This window comes from Astatotilapia calliptera, chromosome 9, assembly GCF_900246225.1.
Source record: "Astatotilapia calliptera chromosome 9, fAstCal1.2, whole genome shotgun sequence".
In the NCBI taxonomy this organism is placed as follows: domain Eukaryota; kingdom Metazoa; phylum Chordata; class Actinopteri; order Cichliformes; family Cichlidae; genus Astatotilapia; species Astatotilapia calliptera.
The window spans coordinates 7,015,515-7,036,063 of NC_039310.1; the positions used below are offsets into that span (position 1 = coordinate 7,015,515).

The 20,549-nt window shown below is 39.4% G+C and overlaps 2 protein-coding genes across 10 annotated transcripts in view; both read left to right on the plus strand.

Annotated features, from left to right (window-relative positions):
- Positions 1-5,472, plus strand: part of mpp7a (MAGUK p55 scaffold protein 7a) — a 63,627-nt gene extending 58,155 nt beyond the window's left edge. For all 9 annotated transcript variants that reach the window (XM_026179132.1, XM_026179134.1, XM_026179135.1 and 6 more), the window contains 2 exons: positions 409-552; positions 3,287-5,472. In XM_026179132.1, coding sequence (XP_026034917.1) covers positions 409-552; positions 3,287-3,466 — 324 coding nt within the window. In that variant the 3' untranslated portion in view covers positions 3,467-5,472. The remainder of the gene's footprint in view (positions 1-408; positions 553-3,286) is intronic.
- A 2,879-nt stretch (positions 5,473-8,351) lies between these two features.
- Positions 8,352-16,804, plus strand: LOC113029877 (armadillo repeat-containing protein 4-like). Its single transcript, XM_026180900.1, has 12 exons — positions 8,352-8,492; positions 9,101-9,348; positions 9,611-9,768; positions 10,119-10,323; positions 10,460-10,566; positions 12,200-12,336; positions 12,702-12,815; positions 14,885-15,015; positions 15,484-15,615; positions 15,760-15,891; positions 16,019-16,172; positions 16,580-16,804. The coding sequence occupies exons 2-12, from the start codon at positions 9,125-9,127 to the stop codon at positions 16,802-16,804; spliced, it is 1,719 nt and encodes a 572-aa protein (XP_026036685.1). The 5' UTR covers positions 8,352-8,492; positions 9,101-9,124.
- The last annotated feature ends 3,745 nt before the right edge of the window (positions 16,805-20,549 follow it).

Sequence of the window (20,549 nt, forward strand, 5' to 3'; positions counted from 1 at the left end):
GTAATTTAAGATTTAATGCTTCAGCAAAACAGAACTATATTCGGTTTACAATGAGAGAATGGAAGAAAAGCCTCAACTTTTCATGTCTGAGGAACTTAAGGCAGAAAATGTCTTTGCTTAAAAATAGAAGGAAGATTTTAATTTTTAATATCTTCTCGATTGGAAATCAGCAGACTGAATCTGTTAAACTGGACTTTGTGACAACCCCATAATCCAGTTCATATCACTATTACAAGTGGACCATGAATTGGCAACCTTTTTTTTTTCAGGATTATATTTTTAAACGTTTTGTCTATTAATTTTTTCACAGTCTGTTTATACCATACGTGACACACTTTGTGATTACGTCTTAATGTGCTGCCAAATGCCTAACTCCTTTTTCTCTGCATCCACTTTTATTCTTTTCAGCTAATAAAGCATCTTCGAACAGCAGAGTTTAAACCTTTCGTTGTGTTCGTGAAGCCCCCGACCGTCGACAGACTGAGAGAGACCAGAAAGAAAACCCAAATTATATCAGGCAAAGACGACAAGGACTCCACCAAACCCTTCACGGTAAAAACTTATTTCTAGTGTGTGGGTTGTACATGGCTGATAGTTTATATCGTATGTTAATCAGATATTACCTCCCTGCTTAAGTTGAGATAGAAAAGCAAGAGGAAATTGTTACTGTGTAACTGTGACTTGGTCGGGTTTAAATGTATCTTTCTCTCTGTCCACACGACCTGTTTTATGTGATTTGTTCTGATGTATTTTTTGCTTGAGGTACATCGTGGTGCTTGGTTGATTCAAACAGATGTTTTCAAAGTGCAGCCTTGGGGCAAATGGCCATTCTGAAGACCAACAAGGAACGAATACAATCCTGTACATTTCATTCAAGCACGGTTCACGTGATACTGTGAAATAAAAATATTTCTCTTCAGTTTCAACAGCTCTATTTGAGCTAATATAGCAGTTAAACCTTCCTAAAGTTGTCAAATCAAGCATAGCATTACTTCAGGCAGGACATGCAGTCAAATTAAGCTGCAATTCCAGCAGATCTTAATTCCACGTCAGTTGATGACTCCACTGATACATTTCTAGTCATAGCTCTATCAACTCTATACTGACACCAGAATGGACCATAGAGAAATTACAAACTGGTACAAATTAATTTCCCAAACACAACCCCATAAAAATTAAAAGCCTGGTAGTCAGACCCGATCTGAAATGACCTGAAAATAAGCAGTCTCTGGCAATTATATTACGATGAACTACAAGTCACACACATGCAATCTGCAGTGATACAGTCACAGGACTTTAGTTGACCTCTGTAGAACAACTGGCAATATTTCAGGGCTTCTGGTATAGGCAGCAGACATCTGAGCCAAAGGGGTCATTGTTTAGGAATGTAGAAAACTTTTGAAAGCTAATAAAAAGCTAATTTGTCATCAGTCGATAGCCAGTGGTTTCATTTCCACATGTGTTGATTTACCTTTAACTCACATGTCAAATCAAAAGGTCAAACATTACTCTGTTTAAAAAAGTTACAACACATATGCCCAGAGCTGATAGTTAGTCAAGTCATATTCACACAAAATATAATAGGATCCGACTTATTGAGGCATAATTTAGTGCATTTATGGGTAATAAGTGTTGAGGAAAATGCTAGAGTACAATACACTTTCACCTAGAACATGCAGTGAATTTATGGTTGAAGGTCAGCTTGTTAAACCTTGATACAGACACAGCATCAGCTTATATTATTCACACAGGTAAACATAATTCTGTCTCAGTCCGCTCCTTATTTCCCAGCTGGGTCTTGAGAACAATAAGCTTTAGTTGTCAGAAGCAATCTGGTTGTGAACAGTCTGTTGCAGTTTTAACGTCCCTTTATTAGCTTCTGTTATTCTCTCATGTAATACAAATATACTTCTATAAAGCTGTGTGACAGCGGGCTGTATTTCAACCAGCTAACAAACAAAGTCTCTGTGTAAATGTTCATGTACACTGACAGAACCAAACCCATCTTATATTTACTATTAAATGAAGGGAAGCTGTTGTTGGGCAAGTCGTCCCAGACATTTTCAATCCAACGCTAGCTGTATTTTTCTTTGCAAGAGACAGGTCTGCTTTAATGATAAAGGCCGAGGAACAGTCGTCTCATTGTTTCAGTCGAGCTGGCTGGAAGCGTGATGTGAATACAAGCAAAACAATCTGATGTAATGCAAAATCCCAGCTGTAATGTGGTTAGCATAGAAACTGGCACCCAATCTGAAAGAACCACAGGCATTTCAAAGTGATTTGAGGAAATCTCTTTGGTTTCTGACACTTTTTTAAAACGCAAAGACAGGTGGGTTTTATTGGCACAACAAAGCAGGTGTCCAGCAGAGAACGTGGTTGCTTGTAAAAGAGGATACTGAGGCTGACACGTGCTGCTTCATGCCACTGAAATGCGTAAAGATTTATAGTCCTGTAAGGTAAAAGCAACAAATGTATAAAGGCTACAAATAAAAGAATTACAATAAAAACAGAGGGAACGTTCACCTAAACTGTGACTCAGTATTTAGTTGCTGTGCAATGAAATTTATCTATGCTGTTACAAAGTACTTAAACAGGCACAAGATGCTACATAACTTCTTGTGGAAATTAGGCCACCTAGTGGGAATAAACGAGTGCTTTTTCTCAAGTTTGGTCCCCCAGAAGAGGCATCATCCTAAACCAATCTTTTCTTTTTAAGTTCTCTGATTTTCTATTCATCTTCCAAACCCAGCTTGCTGTTCCTTAAACGGCTTCCTGCTCAGATTAATGTTCTTGTTGGGCAGACAAAAACACAGCTAATCCATTATGAAGCAGAAACCACCAGAAACATTCTGAAGGAACTGCTGGCAAAAGTCCCTGTAAGAGACAGCTTCATCATGACAACGTGTAAAAGCAAAGCTGTCAATTCATCCGTGGATCTATGTCCCTCCCCTCATCTATGGTCATGAACTTTGGGTAGTGATTGAAAGAACGAGATCACAGATACAAGCAGCGAAAATGAGCTAAAGTCCAATTTAAAGTTAAGTGTTCCCAGTAAAAACACAGCACCCTAACCTACCAAGAGATACCTGGGCTCATTTAGAAAGGCAGTATTTACTTGAATGATAAATGATAAAATAAGTTCTCCAAAAGTTGATTCTGTTCATCTGGACGTAGCGTTCTCAGTGGGAGAAACGTTTCATCAGTCACTTGGATGACTGACGAAAGAGATTTTATTCGTTTTGTGTTTTTAACTTCCATCTATTTTGTCTCTTCCCTCTTTTCCCAGGAGGAAGACTTTCAGGAGATGGTGAACACGGCCCAGACAATGGAGACTCAGTACAGCCATCTCTTTGAGATGGTTATAGTCAACGACAACCTCGATGTTGCCTTCAGCGAGCTGCAGTTGGCACTAAAGAAAGTGGAGACAGAGACACACTGGATTCCAGTCAGCTGGACTCACTCCTGAGAGACATACTGACTGTAAAAGGAGAAAAGGGAAGCGCTTTGACAAAAATATGCAGGTTTTCTATCTTTTTAAAAAAATATTTGCCAGGGACGGTGTTGGGAAGTAAATCAGGAATAAAACAGTGCCTGGCTGCTGTGTCGCCATACCTGAACTGCATCGAGCTAAAAATAAGCTTCTGCCTGGGATCAGGTTGGATTTAGACCTCAGCTGTGGTCTGGAAGCTCCAGGTCTGACCAGATGTGATCAGGTTGTGGCTGCAGGCTTCTTTCCAGAATCTAAGACTTTGACATTGATCAGGGTCTCAGTCTGGGTCACACATCCATGGCCACAACTTGGAGCGCCTTGGTCCAAACCGGAACGTGGAGCGAGCTTGGAGCATCGTAGCACCAGCAGTCCTGCCAGCACATCAGTAAACCGGCCAAACAGGACTCCTTTAGTGGTTTTATAACATTAGACCATTAGAAACCAAAGGGATTGATGTATTTCTTCTTCGTGGACAACTTACATGTGTTTGTCTGTAAAAGAGCACAGCACCAGGGAAAGAGGAGAAAGGAAAACATACTTGCCTTCTGTCTTACTAGACTTTTGTACATCTAAAATCTTCCATGACTGTTATTCCAAGCAAAACACTGTCAGGTACACTTTTGAGAAAGGGCAATAAGTGTAATTTTATTTAAAAGAAATTAATATATTTTCTAATATCTGCTTGTAGTCCTTTTTATGCATTTTATATACATTTATGACTTTAATATGATCTTAGCTGTAGCCATCTCTGTGACAGCCTCTTTTTACTAGAAGCATTTTTTTCTCTCAATCTAGCATTTTTTTGTTCGTCACCCTAGTTTAGTTTTTTGGCTCTGTCAGCTCTACTTGGCTTTATTTGGCTCTATTATCAGCACTGCTACAATTCTCCTAGCTCCAGATTTTGCTCTCTTGTTGATTCTGGGACAAGCTGACCTCCTTTAAATTAAGGGGAGACTATAATTCCAGCTACATTTTTATTCACCAGAATTCACACAAAAACAATCCATATTTTATTTATTTATGCTTTGGGCTGTTGTTTTGTTTTGTTTTGTTTTTTAACTTCCTGCTCCTTAAAAGTATACTTTCTTTGATTGGTTGCCCCTCACCTAGCCTGTGCAAACAGAAACTAGTGCTCGTATGCACTGCCTCCCAGAGATGACCTTTTGCATATTTTGCATATTTAGCAGTGTTTAATATCTGCTTAGTATATGACAAAATACAAGCCAATGGATAAGTTGTCCTTTATACATGGAGGTAGAGCGCAAGGATAGTTGGAGACTGGAAACAATTAGGAGGAGCTAGCCTATGTCTGCTAGTCTTTCTGAACTTGTGATTTTAGTACATTGTTCATCCCTATTAATAACAGTTAGTTCATATTGAATTCATCTCTTAATTTCTGTGCTTGCTCGGCTAATTGCCTCCAATCTCTAGCTGCATTTAAAACTCTAAGAGTGCTATCAGTCTTCCAAAGTCTCAGTAAAAAAAAGCATTAAGCATATTATCCAAACTGTCTAAATGATTCCTTAAACTCTATATTTATTCTTTTTTTTCTTTACTCTAAGAATACTCTCTTACTCTGCTGAATGTCCAGCTCAGGTTGTATGTTTCCAAATTGTGCATCATTTATTTCTCCCTTTCCACCAACTGTGACATATACAAACTTGATTTGTGTCCTTTTTTTTAAGTGTAAGCATGATTGGTTATACTGCTCTGATGTAATATGATTTAAATGTCTTTAACACTCTTGTCTGCCATACTTTGTCCCAACATTTTTTTGTCTTTTTGTTTATTCAGTTTTTCTACCTCCCCACCCCCCTGCTGCCCATCTTACAGATCAAAGTCACATTTGTACAGTCTCCAGAAAATACCTTTTTAATGTCTCCCTGTAATGATATACTCTTTAAGTGGCACATTGTATGAATTTACATTATTCTTGATAACTGCTGCATTTTTTATTAAAGAAAATACGACTAAACTTGTAATTGCAATGTCCCCAAATTAATTCATATATGTTGTTAGCCAAGCAAAGAGTGAACACAACTTTATGTTTACCAGCACAATCCCTACTTCTCTTTAATAAAATGTTGCATATTTTGTGAATAAAGGTAATGAACAGGTGGAGGTGGTGAAAGGGGGGGGGGGGGGGGGGGCTCCTAAGAAGAGGATTTAGCCGCCCTCCGCTTGATGTTCAAAAGAAATCCTGTACTGATCAAAATCAGGTTGACTTAACCCAAACACCTTCCATGGTGCTCACTTTGAGAGTAGAGCAGAGCAAAGGAGAGTTAATGGTGTTGGGCAGAGAAGTGCTAGGTGGGGGAAGAGGAGGAGAAGCCACTTACTCAGTTTGTCCACACATTGCTGCTGATGTGTTTCACTCATTCCTGCTTCATAATTAGGATACTAGAGTAAAGGGGGACACAAAATGGCTGCTTTCACATACAGTAATGTGGCACTAACCCTCCACACTCCCAAGGCTGTACGCACAAGTGAATGAATGGGCAAATACGTTTTTCCCCCCCAAAAGCAATCAAGGTCAGTGGCTCATTTTTAATATGCGGAGATGTACTGGGTACTGGCAACAGCACCTCCAGGCTGTCTAAAGCTTGCACAGTGATGGGTTTAGGAGGTGCTAAGTAAGTGTATTTGACCAAATTTTCTCTTAAATTGTTAATACCACAAGTTGCTTTGCATCTTTTAAGGAAGACACTCTAGCCCTCCTGTTGTCCTCATGTCCTGTACACGCCTAGGGTCAAAAATGACCCAAACTCACTAAAAATCTAAAATCTGAAGAACCTTTACCCACTTGTCCCACACCTCTGTTATGGGAGCTATGTCTTGATGCATGTTCAGTCATCCAAGTAAGTAAATCCCCATAAGTTCTGTTCATCTGGACGTAGCGTCTTCAGTGGGAGGAACATTTTGTCACTCCTCTAAGTGACGACTTTGAGTCTCAGCTGACTGCAGGATTTTCACAACCTTATAAACAGTACCTTTGAACAATGACTGAAACTAGCACCACTGAAAGAACAATGGGCTGTGAGGTCAGTTCCTTGATTATTAATGATTATGGAACCGACCTCAAAGCCCATTGTTCATTCAGTGGGCTAGTTTAAGGCAGCTAGTTTGTCATCACACATATTGCAGGTCTTGACTCGAGGTTATCAAACTGTATCATCCTTGAGAAAGTGTGACAAATTTTCAGTGGCATTTTGGTACTCACTGTATCTAAGAGACACACGTGGCATAGCCATAGTTATGGCTATTGCCAAGTTATGGCAATAGCCATAACTTCATGAAAAAAATCACAATTATAAATTATTTCCCAACACACATAAGATCACCCAGCAGCTGTGTTTTCATACACCTCTCACATGCAAACTATCACACAGAGTGATTTTTATAATTATCTCATTTGTTACACACTAACCTTCCACAGGCTAAATCCTGAACATTTCATAGCTTTTTATTTTACTGGTTTATGTGACTTACTAAACACAAATATTATCCGTGAAAAGTTTACTACACTTCTGTGATCATTAAATTAACAAAGTAGTACAGTACAGGAGAACTGGTGCCAGAGGAACAACCTCCTTCTAAACGTCAGTAAGACAAAGGAGCTGATAGTGGACTTCAGCACTAAGCAGGAGAGGAACTACCAGACCCCTGTCATCAACGAGTGCCCAGTGGAGAGAGTGGACAGCTTCAAATACCTCGGGGTTCACATCACGCAGGACCTGTCATGGTCCTGTCACATCAACACCATGGTGAAAAAGGCCCGTCAGCGTCTCTACCACCTCAGATGCTTGAGAGACTTCCAACTGCCCTCCAAGGTGCTCAGGAACTTTTACTCGTGCACCATAGAGAGCATCCTGACGGGAAACATCTCAACCTGGTTCAGGAACATCACCATGCAGGACAGACGACGAGCTCTACAGAGGGTTGTGCGATCAGCTGAGCGCACCATCCGCTCCGAGCTCCCTGACCTGCACTCAATCTACAGCAGACGGTGCTGGACCAAGGCCAGGAAGATCGTGAAGGACCTCAGCCATCCCAACAACAGACTGTTCTCTCTGTTGAGGTCAGGAAAGCGATTCCGCTCCCTGAAGACCAACACAGAGAGACTGAGGAGGAGCTTCTTCCCGCAGGCGATACGGTCTCTCAATCACATCACCACATAATACTGACCCACACATATGGTTCTTACACACACACTGGACATTCCGGACATTTGTTTACACTAGTGGGCACTTCACAACTACACTGCGTGGTCATCTAATCAAATCACTCACTTAGTCACACGTCACTTAAATAAATCACTTTTAAGCATTTTTGCACTGCACAAGACACTTAAATATGTGGATTGCACAACCCTGGACATTACATTTCTTTCATTACCATTTATTACTTGTACAGCTGCTCTTATTGTTCTATATTTCTTCATATATTCTTATATATTTTCTATATTGTGTATTTTGTTGTACAGTTATTTTATTTTTAACTTTCTTTTTTTTTTAATTTTCATATTTATTTCCTATCCTATTCATAGTCTTTTATTTTAGGTCACGAGCAGTTGTCTAAGCATTTCACTGCATATCGTGCTGTGTATGACTGTGTATGTGACAAATAAAATTTGAATTTGAATACAGTAACTGATTGGGTCGCAGGACATGACTTGTAGGCTCCTAACATGTTCACCAGCAGCTGAAAAGATTGCCAACTTCAGTAAGTGACAACAACAACACTTGACACCACCTTTCTTCTTCTTCTTCTTCTTCTTCTTCTTCTTCTTCTCTATATAAAAAGTCGTTTTCTATCGTCATGTGTCAACTGAAACAATTGGTTTTGTGAATTTTGACTTAACTCGCTTGCCGTTTCGTTTACCAGTGTCATGGCAACAAAAGTGGGAGGGGCACTTACTAGAGCCGATAGTGGTCTTGTTTCTATGGACACTGTGGTTGACTAGCTACCAGTAAAGGTGTTGTAAAGCAAGTTAAAATACACGGTAAGTTTGTACTAATACAGGTAAAAAACAGATAGTCATAACGTCATGACAGACAGCGGAAGAGACTTGCTTCATGGTGAATTAATGAGGAATACCTCGGTGTGGTTTCAGTTGTTGTATCTAATATTAGCTGAAGACCATCGGCTTTTCTAATAACGGGACTCTGTAGCATAAAAATACGCTTAACTGTAGTCACTCCTGTCCCAAGAAAGTGTGCTGGTGCTCTTCACAGTCTCGTTAACGCCGTTATTATAATACATTACTTGTTTATTTTTGCATTGCTGTCCTCTAGCGAGTTTTGATTGTTGGATATGTCTTTCTTTTGTTAAAGTTCTGCAGCTAACACAGACGTAAGGGTCTGGCTCTCTAGATTGTATTTAGCTATAATAATGATGGGAGGAGGGAGGGGATTATATAGTGTATATAGTACATGCCATTTATTTGAATGACCCACTATGGCCATCATGATACCAGTGCAAGCATCTGTCTTCTTTTTTTTAAAATTATCCATGAATCCATCCAGAAATATTTATTTATTTCCTGTCATATCCAACAAGCAAACCAAGACTTAAAAGGCTGTTTTAAATGGTTCCTTTGTTAATGTTAAGTTTTAGAGTATCCCAGACACAGCGATGGGGATATCATTGACCAGGGCTGCCCAATGGACCATGGTCAGCTCCAGTACTGCAAAGCTGGCATCCACACCAATGAATGAGTCCTTGTTGAAAGAAATCCTGCACTTTGTGGAGCACTTTAGTTCCCAACACCCACAGGAAGCTGAACATGTGTTTGAGGAGCCACTCCAGTGGAGTACCACTTTAGTGGCGTCTGATTTCAAAACAGACTACGACATCAGGTTGGTCTAATCATGAAGTGGGCAGCTGGCTGGCTCTCAGTATTATGTGTCTGTGCAGGATTTGCTGTCACCATGGTGTCCAAATGTTTTTACCTTAGACATACTCAAAGCTGCATGTGGACTGTAATTAATTTGTTTTTCAGCTTCAGTAAGATTGAGAACGTTCCACTGTATTTCATCAGAAGTACAAAAACAAAGACTCAGATCTCCATTAAGCATTTCAGGCAATTAAAGTTTCTTTTTTGTTTTATTTCCTACTCAGTGACTCAGATGTTCAGTCCCACGAAAGAGATAGTGAGGGCCATCCACTCCTGCAGCTCTCTCCACCGACTGTTTATGTACGCAGCTTCAGCCAGCTCTCTAAACTGCTTCATCTGGCAGATGATAAGAAGTTGGTGGAGGTTCGGGCATGTCTAGAAGGTAAATTTGAGTCCAATTTGCATCCTAAGCAGTCCAACCACCAGCATTCTTCCATAACCCACAGACTTAATGTGTTTGTCCTCCTTGTTACTGTGTACAGCCATCCAATTATGCCACCATTGGTAATTCTTTCTCTGAACTAATATATATTTCTTTAACAGATGGACACATGATGAATATAGTAATACTTATTTCATACTGCCAGTGGATTTGTTATGGAGAGATAATATTAGCTTAGTTTTGAAAAGAAACAAAGTACAGTCAAAGCCAGCTGTTTTTATAGTTCAGAATGAATCCAACTCATAGCATTTGAATTTGAATCGCTAAACCTCCCCTCTTTTGTTGTTCAGAAAACAAAGAGCCCCTGGTTAAGATTCTTGGTAGGAGCTTTTCCTCTGACCTGGCGATAGAAGCCCATGACGATGCAGTAAGTGTGGTAGACAGGACGAAGGAGGAAGGCTTATCTAAGGACTTGGAGGTCAAGGTCAAACTGTTTCAGTTGTTCCAAGACATGGACAAACAGATCCTTGACAAGCTTCTTAAAGACATATCAGAGTGAGTGCTCCACAATATTTCCATTTAGACATGTTCAAGCACATTTGAAACAGCCTATCTGATTGGACTAGGAAGCATATTGAAAAAAGTAACTACTAATGAATTATTGTTTTGTTTTCCTTAATATTCACAAAAGACAAGTAAGGCTGAACCCCAAAGCAGTGAAGAATGAAGTGGAAATCCTTCAAATGTTCTGCGGTGGAGGGGATAAAGGGCTGTTGAAGTCGCTGCGATACACATCAGGTTTGAATCAGTTCCACATTTTACTGGAATACGAGGAAAGCAGTCACTGTTAACTCTAATGCTGCATAAAAGCTGTGTTCTGCTGCTCTCAAAGACATGAGAGACAGATTCCAGTTTACAAAGTCATTTTTCAGCTCAGGTATTTTGCTTCATTGCATTGCATTTAGCAGCATGCACACATAATGACACATTTTATTCTATTCTACAGAAAAAGCAAACAAACAAAAAAAACCCCATTCAAATCCGATTTATATTGCAAGTATAACTATAGACATCATAACCAATGATATCATGCTGCACTGTTAGATGTCAGTAGATTAGCTACTGTAGGAAACATCAAAAACATGAAATTTAGACTGGCTGCACCAGCTGGTGTGGTTCAACTACTGTTTGCGTAAAAAGAAAATTGTTACACACTATATTTTTACTTTAATTCAAAACAATTTATATAGTGCCAAATCACAACCATCACCTTTATTTTGTAAGCTAAGCACCTAAAATAATACAGAGAAAACCTCAACAATCAGACAGCCCCTCTATGAGCAAGACAGCAGAGAAATTTAAGTGTTTTAATATATTAATATTTCATACTTTAAGGCTGCCTGTTTGTTTAAGGGAGATGAACAACACATTATAATTTTGCATAATTATATCACAGATGATAGACTAAATAAATAGATTTTAGGTAGATGCTTGTGCATTCTTAAAGTCCCTTCACCTAATTTATTTAAAAGTATTTTATAGCATATAACACCTTTAACTCCAGAAAATCATAAATCAAAATATGGATATTACCTGTCCACAGATTCATGGTGACATAGCTGCTCTTTTAACTGTTTGGTATCTTCGCTTTGTTTGGTTGTTGTTGAAATGGTTTACATGATTTTCTGGCTGAGATTCGGAGGTTTCTATGGACACTACTCACGTCGGCACTTATATTTCTGACCTCTTGTTATAACCGATTAAACGCGATCTCCTCCCTTTTGCCCCCATTTTTCTGGGCATGGGTGCTTAAAAAAAACAAACATCTGTCTCCTATTTTTGTGTCACATAGGAAAGAAGCATCAATACCTGATAAGAGACTTATTAATTTGGCCTTGCTGTGTATTATTGTGGTGTTTGGTGCAGTTTTCTTGTTTTGTGGGGTTGTTGTTTTTTTCAAGTGGAGATGAATATCTCTAACAAGTTCATTTGTTCACATTTGCATATCTTAATTTTTAAGAGAAATGTGTTTGAGTTTGTATACTATATGCATATAAGGCAACCATTTCCTTTTTCAGTATTTTTGTGTGGTGCATTTTTCTCTGTTTTAACAAGAGGCACAAAGTACATTTAAGTCGACCTAAGATGGTTTGTTTTAATTTTTACATGGTCTTACTGAGGTGATGCAAAGTGAAACAGGCATTCTTTTTTTTTGGTAATGTGCTGGAAAAGCTTGAAAATGGACCTTGAAAGTGCTTGAATTTGATGCTCAAAAATGCGTATGAACCCTGGTTAGAACCCTAACTTGAGTTCAGGAGATGAGGCTTGAAGCTGAATTCTTTTTTTCTGTGAAATAAACTCGAAAATCAACAGACTGTACCTTTAACCATTTCCAAGGTTATTAAGTTGGCTTTCTTGTTTTTGTTTTCAGACTTTCAATTTTCAAATGGCTATCGTGCCCCCCTGTGGAGACAGGTGCAGGGTGACATTTGCTACCTTGTGATTGAGCCCTGTGACACTGAAACCCTCTACATTACCTGTAGCACTGCTGGGAGTTTTCTCAATGGGGTAAGACTAGAAGTGAAAGGTACGGAAGAGGATTAGGGCCACTGGAAAAAAAAAGTGGGCACGTCTTTTTTTTTCTTCTTTTCCTGAATTCTGAGAAAAAAGTCAGAATTCTAACTTTTTTCTCAGATTTTTTTTCCAGTGGTCCTAATCCTCTTCCGTAGAAAGGCAGTGTGGTCCACATTGTGATCTTTTATATTTCTATGTAAATATGACTTAAAACATAATCATTTCATTTTCACACAAGCTTTCAGATATGTTCTAACCTCAGCTCAACTGTAACTTTAACTAACAACAGCTGACATGTGAGCCACAATAAATTGTGGTTTTTGGAATAAAAAAAAGTTAATTTAACTTTGTTTTCACAGGGCATAAAACAGGAGGGGGAGGAGAATGGATATGAGCGAACAAGTGATGCTTATGAAGACCTGGTAACACTTCTGAAGAGCAGATCTCCACATTTTGCTGATAAAATAAACCAGGTAGAGTAGAATTATAGCAATTAACATAAACATATTAAGGTGTGTCTTTTTTTTTGCTGTGAATTGTAACTCTCTAAGCAAAAGTGTGTGGGTTCTCAAATGCCTCTTTGTCTTATGAACCTTCTCTCTAATCCTGTGATTTTATGACTGATGCTGTGTGATTCATATCTGTACACAGAGTTGGGATTCTGTAATCCAGGCTAAAAATTTCGTTAGAGACCAAACAGACAGCAAAGCAGGGTATGCTTCTGGACATGACTTCAATGACTGAGCAGTTGTTAGTATATGAACCTGCAGTGTCCCTGTTTTTTTAACTTTTTATCAGACTTTGCTAATCAGTCAATAGTCTGCACCAACTCCCAGTTTATATTAGCATGTTGTACTTACTCTCAGCCATTTAAGCTGAGTGAATGAATGTGAATTTTTGCAATAGTGCAATACTATACATCTGTATATATGCCCAGATATACTGATGATAAGTGGACTACTGGAACTACTACTTGTCCATGTATGCCTTATACATGGACAAGGACTGACAACACAGAATTGATGGATGCTACTATTCCAGCCAATGCAGTAAGAGATCAGTTATCTTTAACACATGTGGGAACTATGGATGAACACAAAAGCCAACATCCACACTGCCCAAGAAGCACCTGGCAGCTCACTGCAATGACATCAATAAAAGATGAAGCTGGAGTTTAAGAGGCTATTGCACAGTGGAAACAGTAGTGAGCAATATGGACATAATGAACCAACTGTAGTAAAAGAGACCAGCAGAATTGAACTAGTTGATACCCAGCTGCCTACAGGGACAGAAGGATCTAATCTTTATCAGAGGAAAAAGATTGTGCCCAACCTCAAGTAGCCACTCAACCAAGAGCAGGAGTCCCCGGCTCACTGGCAAAATCCCATCAGTGAGGGAACATTACATCACCAGGATCATTAGCGAGGATATCAGATGTCATTCAGACTGGGAACGTGTAGGCGAATAGCTGCAAAGAGAGGGAAGGTGATCCAAACTTGCTAGAAGATAGAATATCAGATAAAAAGTGCAGCTGCAAGTACCCTTCTTATCCCACAGGCCAGTGGGAACTGAGGTGAAGTGAAGGCCTGCCATAGCCAAGTACCTCTAGAAGGTAAAAAAGGTTCTGAAAAGCAAACTGAACAGCAGGAATAAGATCATATGCTGATAGGGCATATGTATTGATGGAATAATAAGCTGGCCACAGGAGGTGATAGGTGGCATTGATGCCAAGACATAAAAAACTCCTTACAGTGCATTGAGGTCTCCACCTGAAGTCCGTGAAACCAACCCCCCTCTCTCTCTCCCTGCTTTCCTGTCTTTCTTCACTGCATCTGTCCAAATAAAGGCTAAAAGCAAAAAAAAGGACAGCACAGAGACATTGTGTATAGGAAACATCTGTGCCGCATATGGACTAGACGTCCCCAAGTATCAATGGGAGAAACCACCAAAGTTGGCTGAGAACAACAGGGCTAATTTCCTGTAGTACTTTTGAGTTCCAGGCAGACAAGTACGAATTTGTCCATTTCTCATATAGTAGAACTGGAGAAAGTTGGTTAGCCTAGTAAAGTCAAACTGTGGGTTTGTATATTGACATACGTTTCCAATAGCACTTTGTGTTTTATAAAACACAAGCCAATGAAAAAAGCAATTGGGCATGCTTGGCTCTAGCTAATGCACAAACACAGCCCAAATAAATAAGTCCATATATTGTTGAGTACGGGCTCTTATGTCAATTTTGTGTTTTTAATTATAACTTTTTACTCTTTCGTGGTTTTTATATGAGTCTTCCTTGAGTGGCATGACCAAGACTTTGTCAGACATAGAGTTGCAAAAATGGATGGAAAATACAGCACGCTGATTGACAAGAAGTCAAAGAAATGCTAATCAGCTTAATCAGAATAGCTTTTTTTATATAAGCAAGAATTTGAGAAATGTACAGTCAGACTACAAAGCACTTTACAGTCAAATTTCGCTTGTTTTGTTGCAAATTGGAAGAGGTATTTACACTCATTCTTCAACTTCTCGCTTTCCCCCTTACCAGCAGGCTTCTGCAGTTCAAGAACTATCAACAAAAAAGGAAAAGACTGTGAATGAGCAACTACAGCTTGAGCTGCACACAACACGTAGGAACATATATGAACCAAGACCAAGTGGTATCTTGTCTACATGTGGGTATGTGATGATTCCTCACTTAAGAATTCTTCTGAATATTCATTGCATTGCAGGTATTCTTCTTGAAGAGCAGATGAACTTTGATGACCATGATGCCAAGTCTTTAATGCATGTGTTTAGTGTATCTGCTAAGATGTTATAAAAACATCGTTATATGGTTTAGAAATTCAAGGGAAACCCTCTTTGCTCTCTGCTAAACACAAAACTTAGGAATAAGTATGAGAAAAGAATCCCCAAAAGATCTATCAAATTTGGTCTTTGATTGATAAATAGATCTAGCAAGGGCTGAGCTGTTGCAGCTTTACCTCAGGATATTTGTACCCATCTGAGGAGAAACTGGTCTTTTTAATCTTAATTGCTTAAAAAATGCTGAACCCTGTCCTGAATTGTTAAATAATGATTATGCCAGAAAAATGACCATCTCAAAATAGAAGTAGGTATAATGAGTCTTATTTCACATCATTACAGTAAAACAGAGGAAAATAAAGGCCATAAGAGTTCTGAAGAGGAGGAAAAAAGTCTTAGACAAGGAGCCAAGAGCAAAATAAAAGCAGAATTCTCTGCATCTTCTTCACCTGGACACATGTCCTCCCAAAAACGGTAAGATCTCTTTTGTCAAAACCTACAAGGGTTCCTTCTTGCACTGCAGCTGGGCTAAATTAAACTAAGCAGAGGTTAAAAGTGCAAGGGATCTGATTGTAGCCATGAAGCAGCTATAATGACTCTTATTTCACCTCATTATAGTAAAACAGAGGAAAATAAACCCCTTAAGAGTTCTGAAGATGAGCACAAAAATCTAAGACAAAGAGCCAAGAGCAAGACGAAAGCAGAATTATCTGCATCTTTTTCACCTGGACACGTGTCTTCCCAGAAACTGTAAGTTTTCCTTTTAAGAGTTTCCTCTAGATCTGCAATTGGGGTAAATTCAACCAAGACGTTAGACATATAGGGTTTTGATTGTATGTCTAATTAAAAAGGCAGAAGTTGCTCTTGTGTATTTTAGGAAGACATCAGCAGGAGCCCTGCCAGGGGAACTTTTCAGTGAGAGCTCCACTGAGAGTGAAGAGGAAGAGGAGCAGCCATATCGCCATCCAGAGACTAACACAGACCTGCCCTCTGAATACTGGCAAATCCAGAAACTGGTTAAGTATCTCAAGGTATGATAAGTTCACTCTGCACAACAGAAGCAAACTCAGGTTTCACAAAAACCTCTTTGTGTGTGTGTGTGTGTGTGTGTCTGGACGCCACACAGCACAGTTATTTATAGTTTGCCCAGTAGTCATTTTATAATATCATTACCATTAGATGCTGAAACCTACCATGAGCCAAACTGAACACCAGGAATTCAGCAAATCATTTTTTTTCTATCAGTGTTAACCAGCACAACGCTAAACACTTAAAGTACAAGGCTGTGGCATCAATGAAACAGCTCCAGCATGTGTAGCATTATGAAAAAAAACAACAGAGTAAGAGGGAAGAGCAGTATAAGAGAATGGAGAATTCTTAATGTTATTTCCTCCTCTCCTACTTTTTAATTCATTTGTGTTTGAAATTATTGTTTCAGGATGGTGACCAGATAGTCACTGTTGACACTCTTTGTGCCATGATGGACTTTAATTTGATGCAGGAGTCATGCCAAATGGCTATCCAGGACACAGGTGGCCTTAAAGTCCTCCTTAACTTGCTGGATACAGATGAACACAAATGCAAAGTGAGTTGCCATGACAAAGTTGGACCTGCATGGCCTGCTGGCATGAACAGAGCTGGCCATGTGTGCCAGCCTGTGTGAAATGGAGAGAACCTCGGAGAAGAAGTTAAAAAAATAGTGAGTTTAATAACATCTGCTCTATGAGCAGTACTTGCGTGCAATGGCTTTTCAGCCTGTTGGAGGTGGTGTATTGATTAAAGTTGGCCTGTCCCTAAAAGTGTGAAATTCTTAGAACTTAAGATGCTTTTAGCAATTGCTGGCTGAAGGTTGCATGGGAAATTAAAGGAGGTGGTGAGGGGGCGCAGGGTTGTCCTTCAGTTTTGTTTTGTTTTTCTCCCCCATGGTCCTCGGCAATTTGATGCAAGTCTGAAGTGCCATGCCAGAGTCATTCTGTAGCACAACTTTGGATGAACAGATTCCGATTGTTACAGCCTTGCAAACTTGGAGAATGGAATCCCTTAGTAAGCACTGTTTAGAGGCTACTTCGTTACTGTACTTAAGTAGAACCTTCAGTATCTGTACTTACCTTAGTATTTACTTCTTATTCTCACCCATTTTTTGCACAAAGGTTTTTAAACAGGCGGCGATACTCTAGACTCAAACAGTAGGCAGCTGAAATTGAGTCGGAAAAAATGCGTTGTCTGTATGTTTTAGTCAGCTTGTAGCTAGTGTTAACAAAAGAGGAATGAGGTATATAAAAGGGAGTTAACCTTGCTTCACAAGATAATGATTCATACAACAATGTCTAGGGTCAGCCTCCAACAAACATCAGCCAGACTCAAGCTTGTTTGATGCTGTACGTCCAGTGTGTTGCTAGTTAAAGGCCAGCATGCCCTGTATTTACCGAAGGGAGAGAAAAGAAAGAGAGCTAAACTTCACCTCAGAGACGGAGAAAGATAGAAAGTCAGGTCAGGAGAGAAAAGTAGAGATTATTTTTAAAAGCTGATCTCTGCTCTGGGACATTTAATGACCTGCAAGATTTAAAGGTTACATGTTCAAAATTTTTAATCAACATATTTCACATATTGTTGACAAAATGGTCTATTTTCATTGTGTGAGTATTGACTAACTTGTCTTTCTATAATATCATATTTGGCAGAATAAACCAGTAGGTTGCATTAATGTGGTGAATACAGTAAAGCTCTGTGTTGGCTATACAGAGCAAGCTGTGGGGGTCAGTGGTTAGGTTACAATCAGTTGTAGAGATTAATTTACATTTAAGCTGATGACGCTGAGATTCATCACTGATTTCAACTTTACACCAACTTTCTGTTTTCATTAACTGTTTTGTTTGTGAAGTAAAGTCGCTTCCTGTATGTTATCTGGGTGTAAGTGTGGCGTCGTCCCAGCTGTGTTAATATGCCTCATCTTTTTCCTTCACATTTTGCACTTCTACTTTACTGAAGGCCTTTGAATCAAAGTTAGAGATCGGAAACTTTGTGCCAGTTCCTTTCTTTTTTACTAACGTTTCGTGTTTGATCATCTTATGAGGGCTTTCCAGAACAAGATGAGCAAGCTTCGTTACCCATAAACCTGACGGTTCTTAAAATTTGGAGCACATTCATTGTCATCCTCTCTGTGTAAATACAGTTGCCACTGGTGATGGAAGACAGGAATGGTTGTTGTTGTGTGTTTGTTGTGGTTGTTTGTTAATTAGATTACCTGTGTTTATTTTAGTGATGTGTCAGCGGGTGCAAAGGAGAGAGGGACTGTATTTTTGGATGATGATAGCCTATGATGAGTTTTCACCTGTGTGATGTTCACCTGGGGAAAGTAATGTTGTGTGGAGGGTGTGCCAAGATCCTGAAACAAACTATAAATTTGAAGTTCCACAGTATTTTGTATGTGTACTTTTACGGTTGTTGGCTGGATTTTACACTACTGACAAAAATTTTCTTTTTTTTTATGATTGATCTGTTTCTTCTTGTCGTCCTCTTTTGGCTCATGCTGACCTCCGAGCTGGTTCAGGAGAAGCTTTCGCCTCAGCAGGAGAGGAACAGAAAGACCACCAAGTCCATGTACGAGGCCAAGAAGATGAAATGGACGATCATGGCTGACGTGCCCACATACGAGGAAGTCGGCCCGTTACCGCAGGGCAAAAGGGGAGACCAAACACAGGCTGGTGGTGCTAGTAGGTGAGGTAAAGAGAAATTTTTTAAGTTCTCCAAACTCTGATGGGCGCTGCTACCTCACACACTGTTTGCTGTTAGGAGGACCGAATTAATGAAAATCCTCACCTTCAATCTCATGGTCACATATAGACGACAGAAAACAATAAAGGTGGCCCAGGCTCTGCAAGAGAAGAAGCTGGAATATTATGTTTCTCTATCATCTGTTCCGTAAGAAGTAATAGAATAACCCAAGAAAGTAACTTGTAGATCTTTGCATACAAATTTTCATTAGTTCATTCATTGGGATTCCTATTAGACATTTGAATTTATATTCTCATCATTAGGTTTGAAGGTCTTGAGTTAACCTCGGCCACTCGTAACCCCACCAAGTACAGACGAAAGAAAAGTTTGAATGTCTCATATCATGTTATGGATTGTGATAATAACGTGATGAGGAGTTTGGCAGAGTTTAAATTAGATGTTTGTGTGTAGGACCACAGGTGTCGGCTTGAGTGAAGCTGAAGAATTAAACGGTTTGATTCTCTGACCCCCAGCACTGGCAGTTGACCATTCACCGTAAGTGTCCTGTGAAAGAGACATTGGGTGTCAGTTGACTACCTGGTGTAACATAAAGGATTAAATTAAAAAAAAAAGAAAAAAAGATAAATTCACTCTTCTTTATGATTTTAAGCCCACCAAACTTTGGCTGAACAGTTTACAGTTCATTTGTCTTTCGCCTCTGCTATTTCGTTGTTCTTATCATCGGCGTTCTTATATGTGAAGGGTGTGCTTATACTAGTTTAAAGAATAAGAAGTTATTCGCTGACATATAAATGGGATTCCCAACAATCTCTTTTCCTTTGTTTCATCCCAAAGAAACCTTTAAACATTTGTGTGCCGAAACTTAAAGGTTTCTGTCTGTTCTTCCCGTTCTGGGCTTTATCTTGAATTGAGGGATGCAACATAAATGAAAGAAAAAAAATGTAAATAAAAAACGTGGCTGTATTATTTCTCACTGTTCTCACTATTTGAAATATTTCTTTACATTAGAGAGATTTTCTTTAGATTATGGAAAAAAAAAAACTTTTATAACCAAGTTAGGACTTTATTGTCTTCCCCCAGCCAAAGTCTGACACTTGAAAATGTCCCCGTATTAAAATCCACATGGGCGTGGCCTTATTTCTCTCCACACAGCCTGTTAATTTTCTCAAATGTACCGGTGCTGCTGTTGATTAATAGGAGCCAGGGACATCGATTCAGACCCGTATAGGAAACGTTATGGCCAAGGTCCTGGGCTCTCATTGAGAGGAGGAGAATCGAAAAAGTGCGCGTCTCGCCCCTCTTTTTTGAATGTTTGATCGCTGCCAGGTGGACAACTGGATATGTTTTAAACACTTGCGGTTGTTTCGGGTTAAAGCCCAAAAGTGTTGCTTACTTGTTGTTAATTTGAAAACCGGAGCTTGAGAGACCACCGGCTCTCTCTCTGTTCGCTCTGCTTGTGCACACAAGGAGCATTTGCACTATTCATTGGCAAGACGTCCACAGCATCCACGTCCGCTCTTTCCCATCGTTCATCTTCTTTCACTCAGCACCAGTCGACACCCAAAGAAAGAACCAGGAGACCGATGGTGTGGATTACCACTTTCATCTCCAAGGCAGCTCTTTGCAGACGGAACATCCAAAAACAACAAGTAAGCAAAACTGATGATTCAAAT

Bases quoted from the DNA above. Each gene is read 5' to 3' on its own strand.
- LOC113029877 (XM_026180900.1), top strand. From the start codon at position 9,125: ATGGGGATATCATTGACCAGGGCTGCCCAATGGACCATGGTCAGCTCC. The intron at 9,769-10,118 runs GTAAATTTGAGT...TTTGTTGTTCAG, and splicing joins GGTTCGGGCATGTCTAGAAG to AAAACAAAGAGCCCCTGGTT. The intron at 16,173-16,579 runs GTATGATAAGTT...TTATTGTTTCAG, and splicing joins AACTGGTTAAGTATCTCAAG to GATGGTGACCAGATAGTCAC.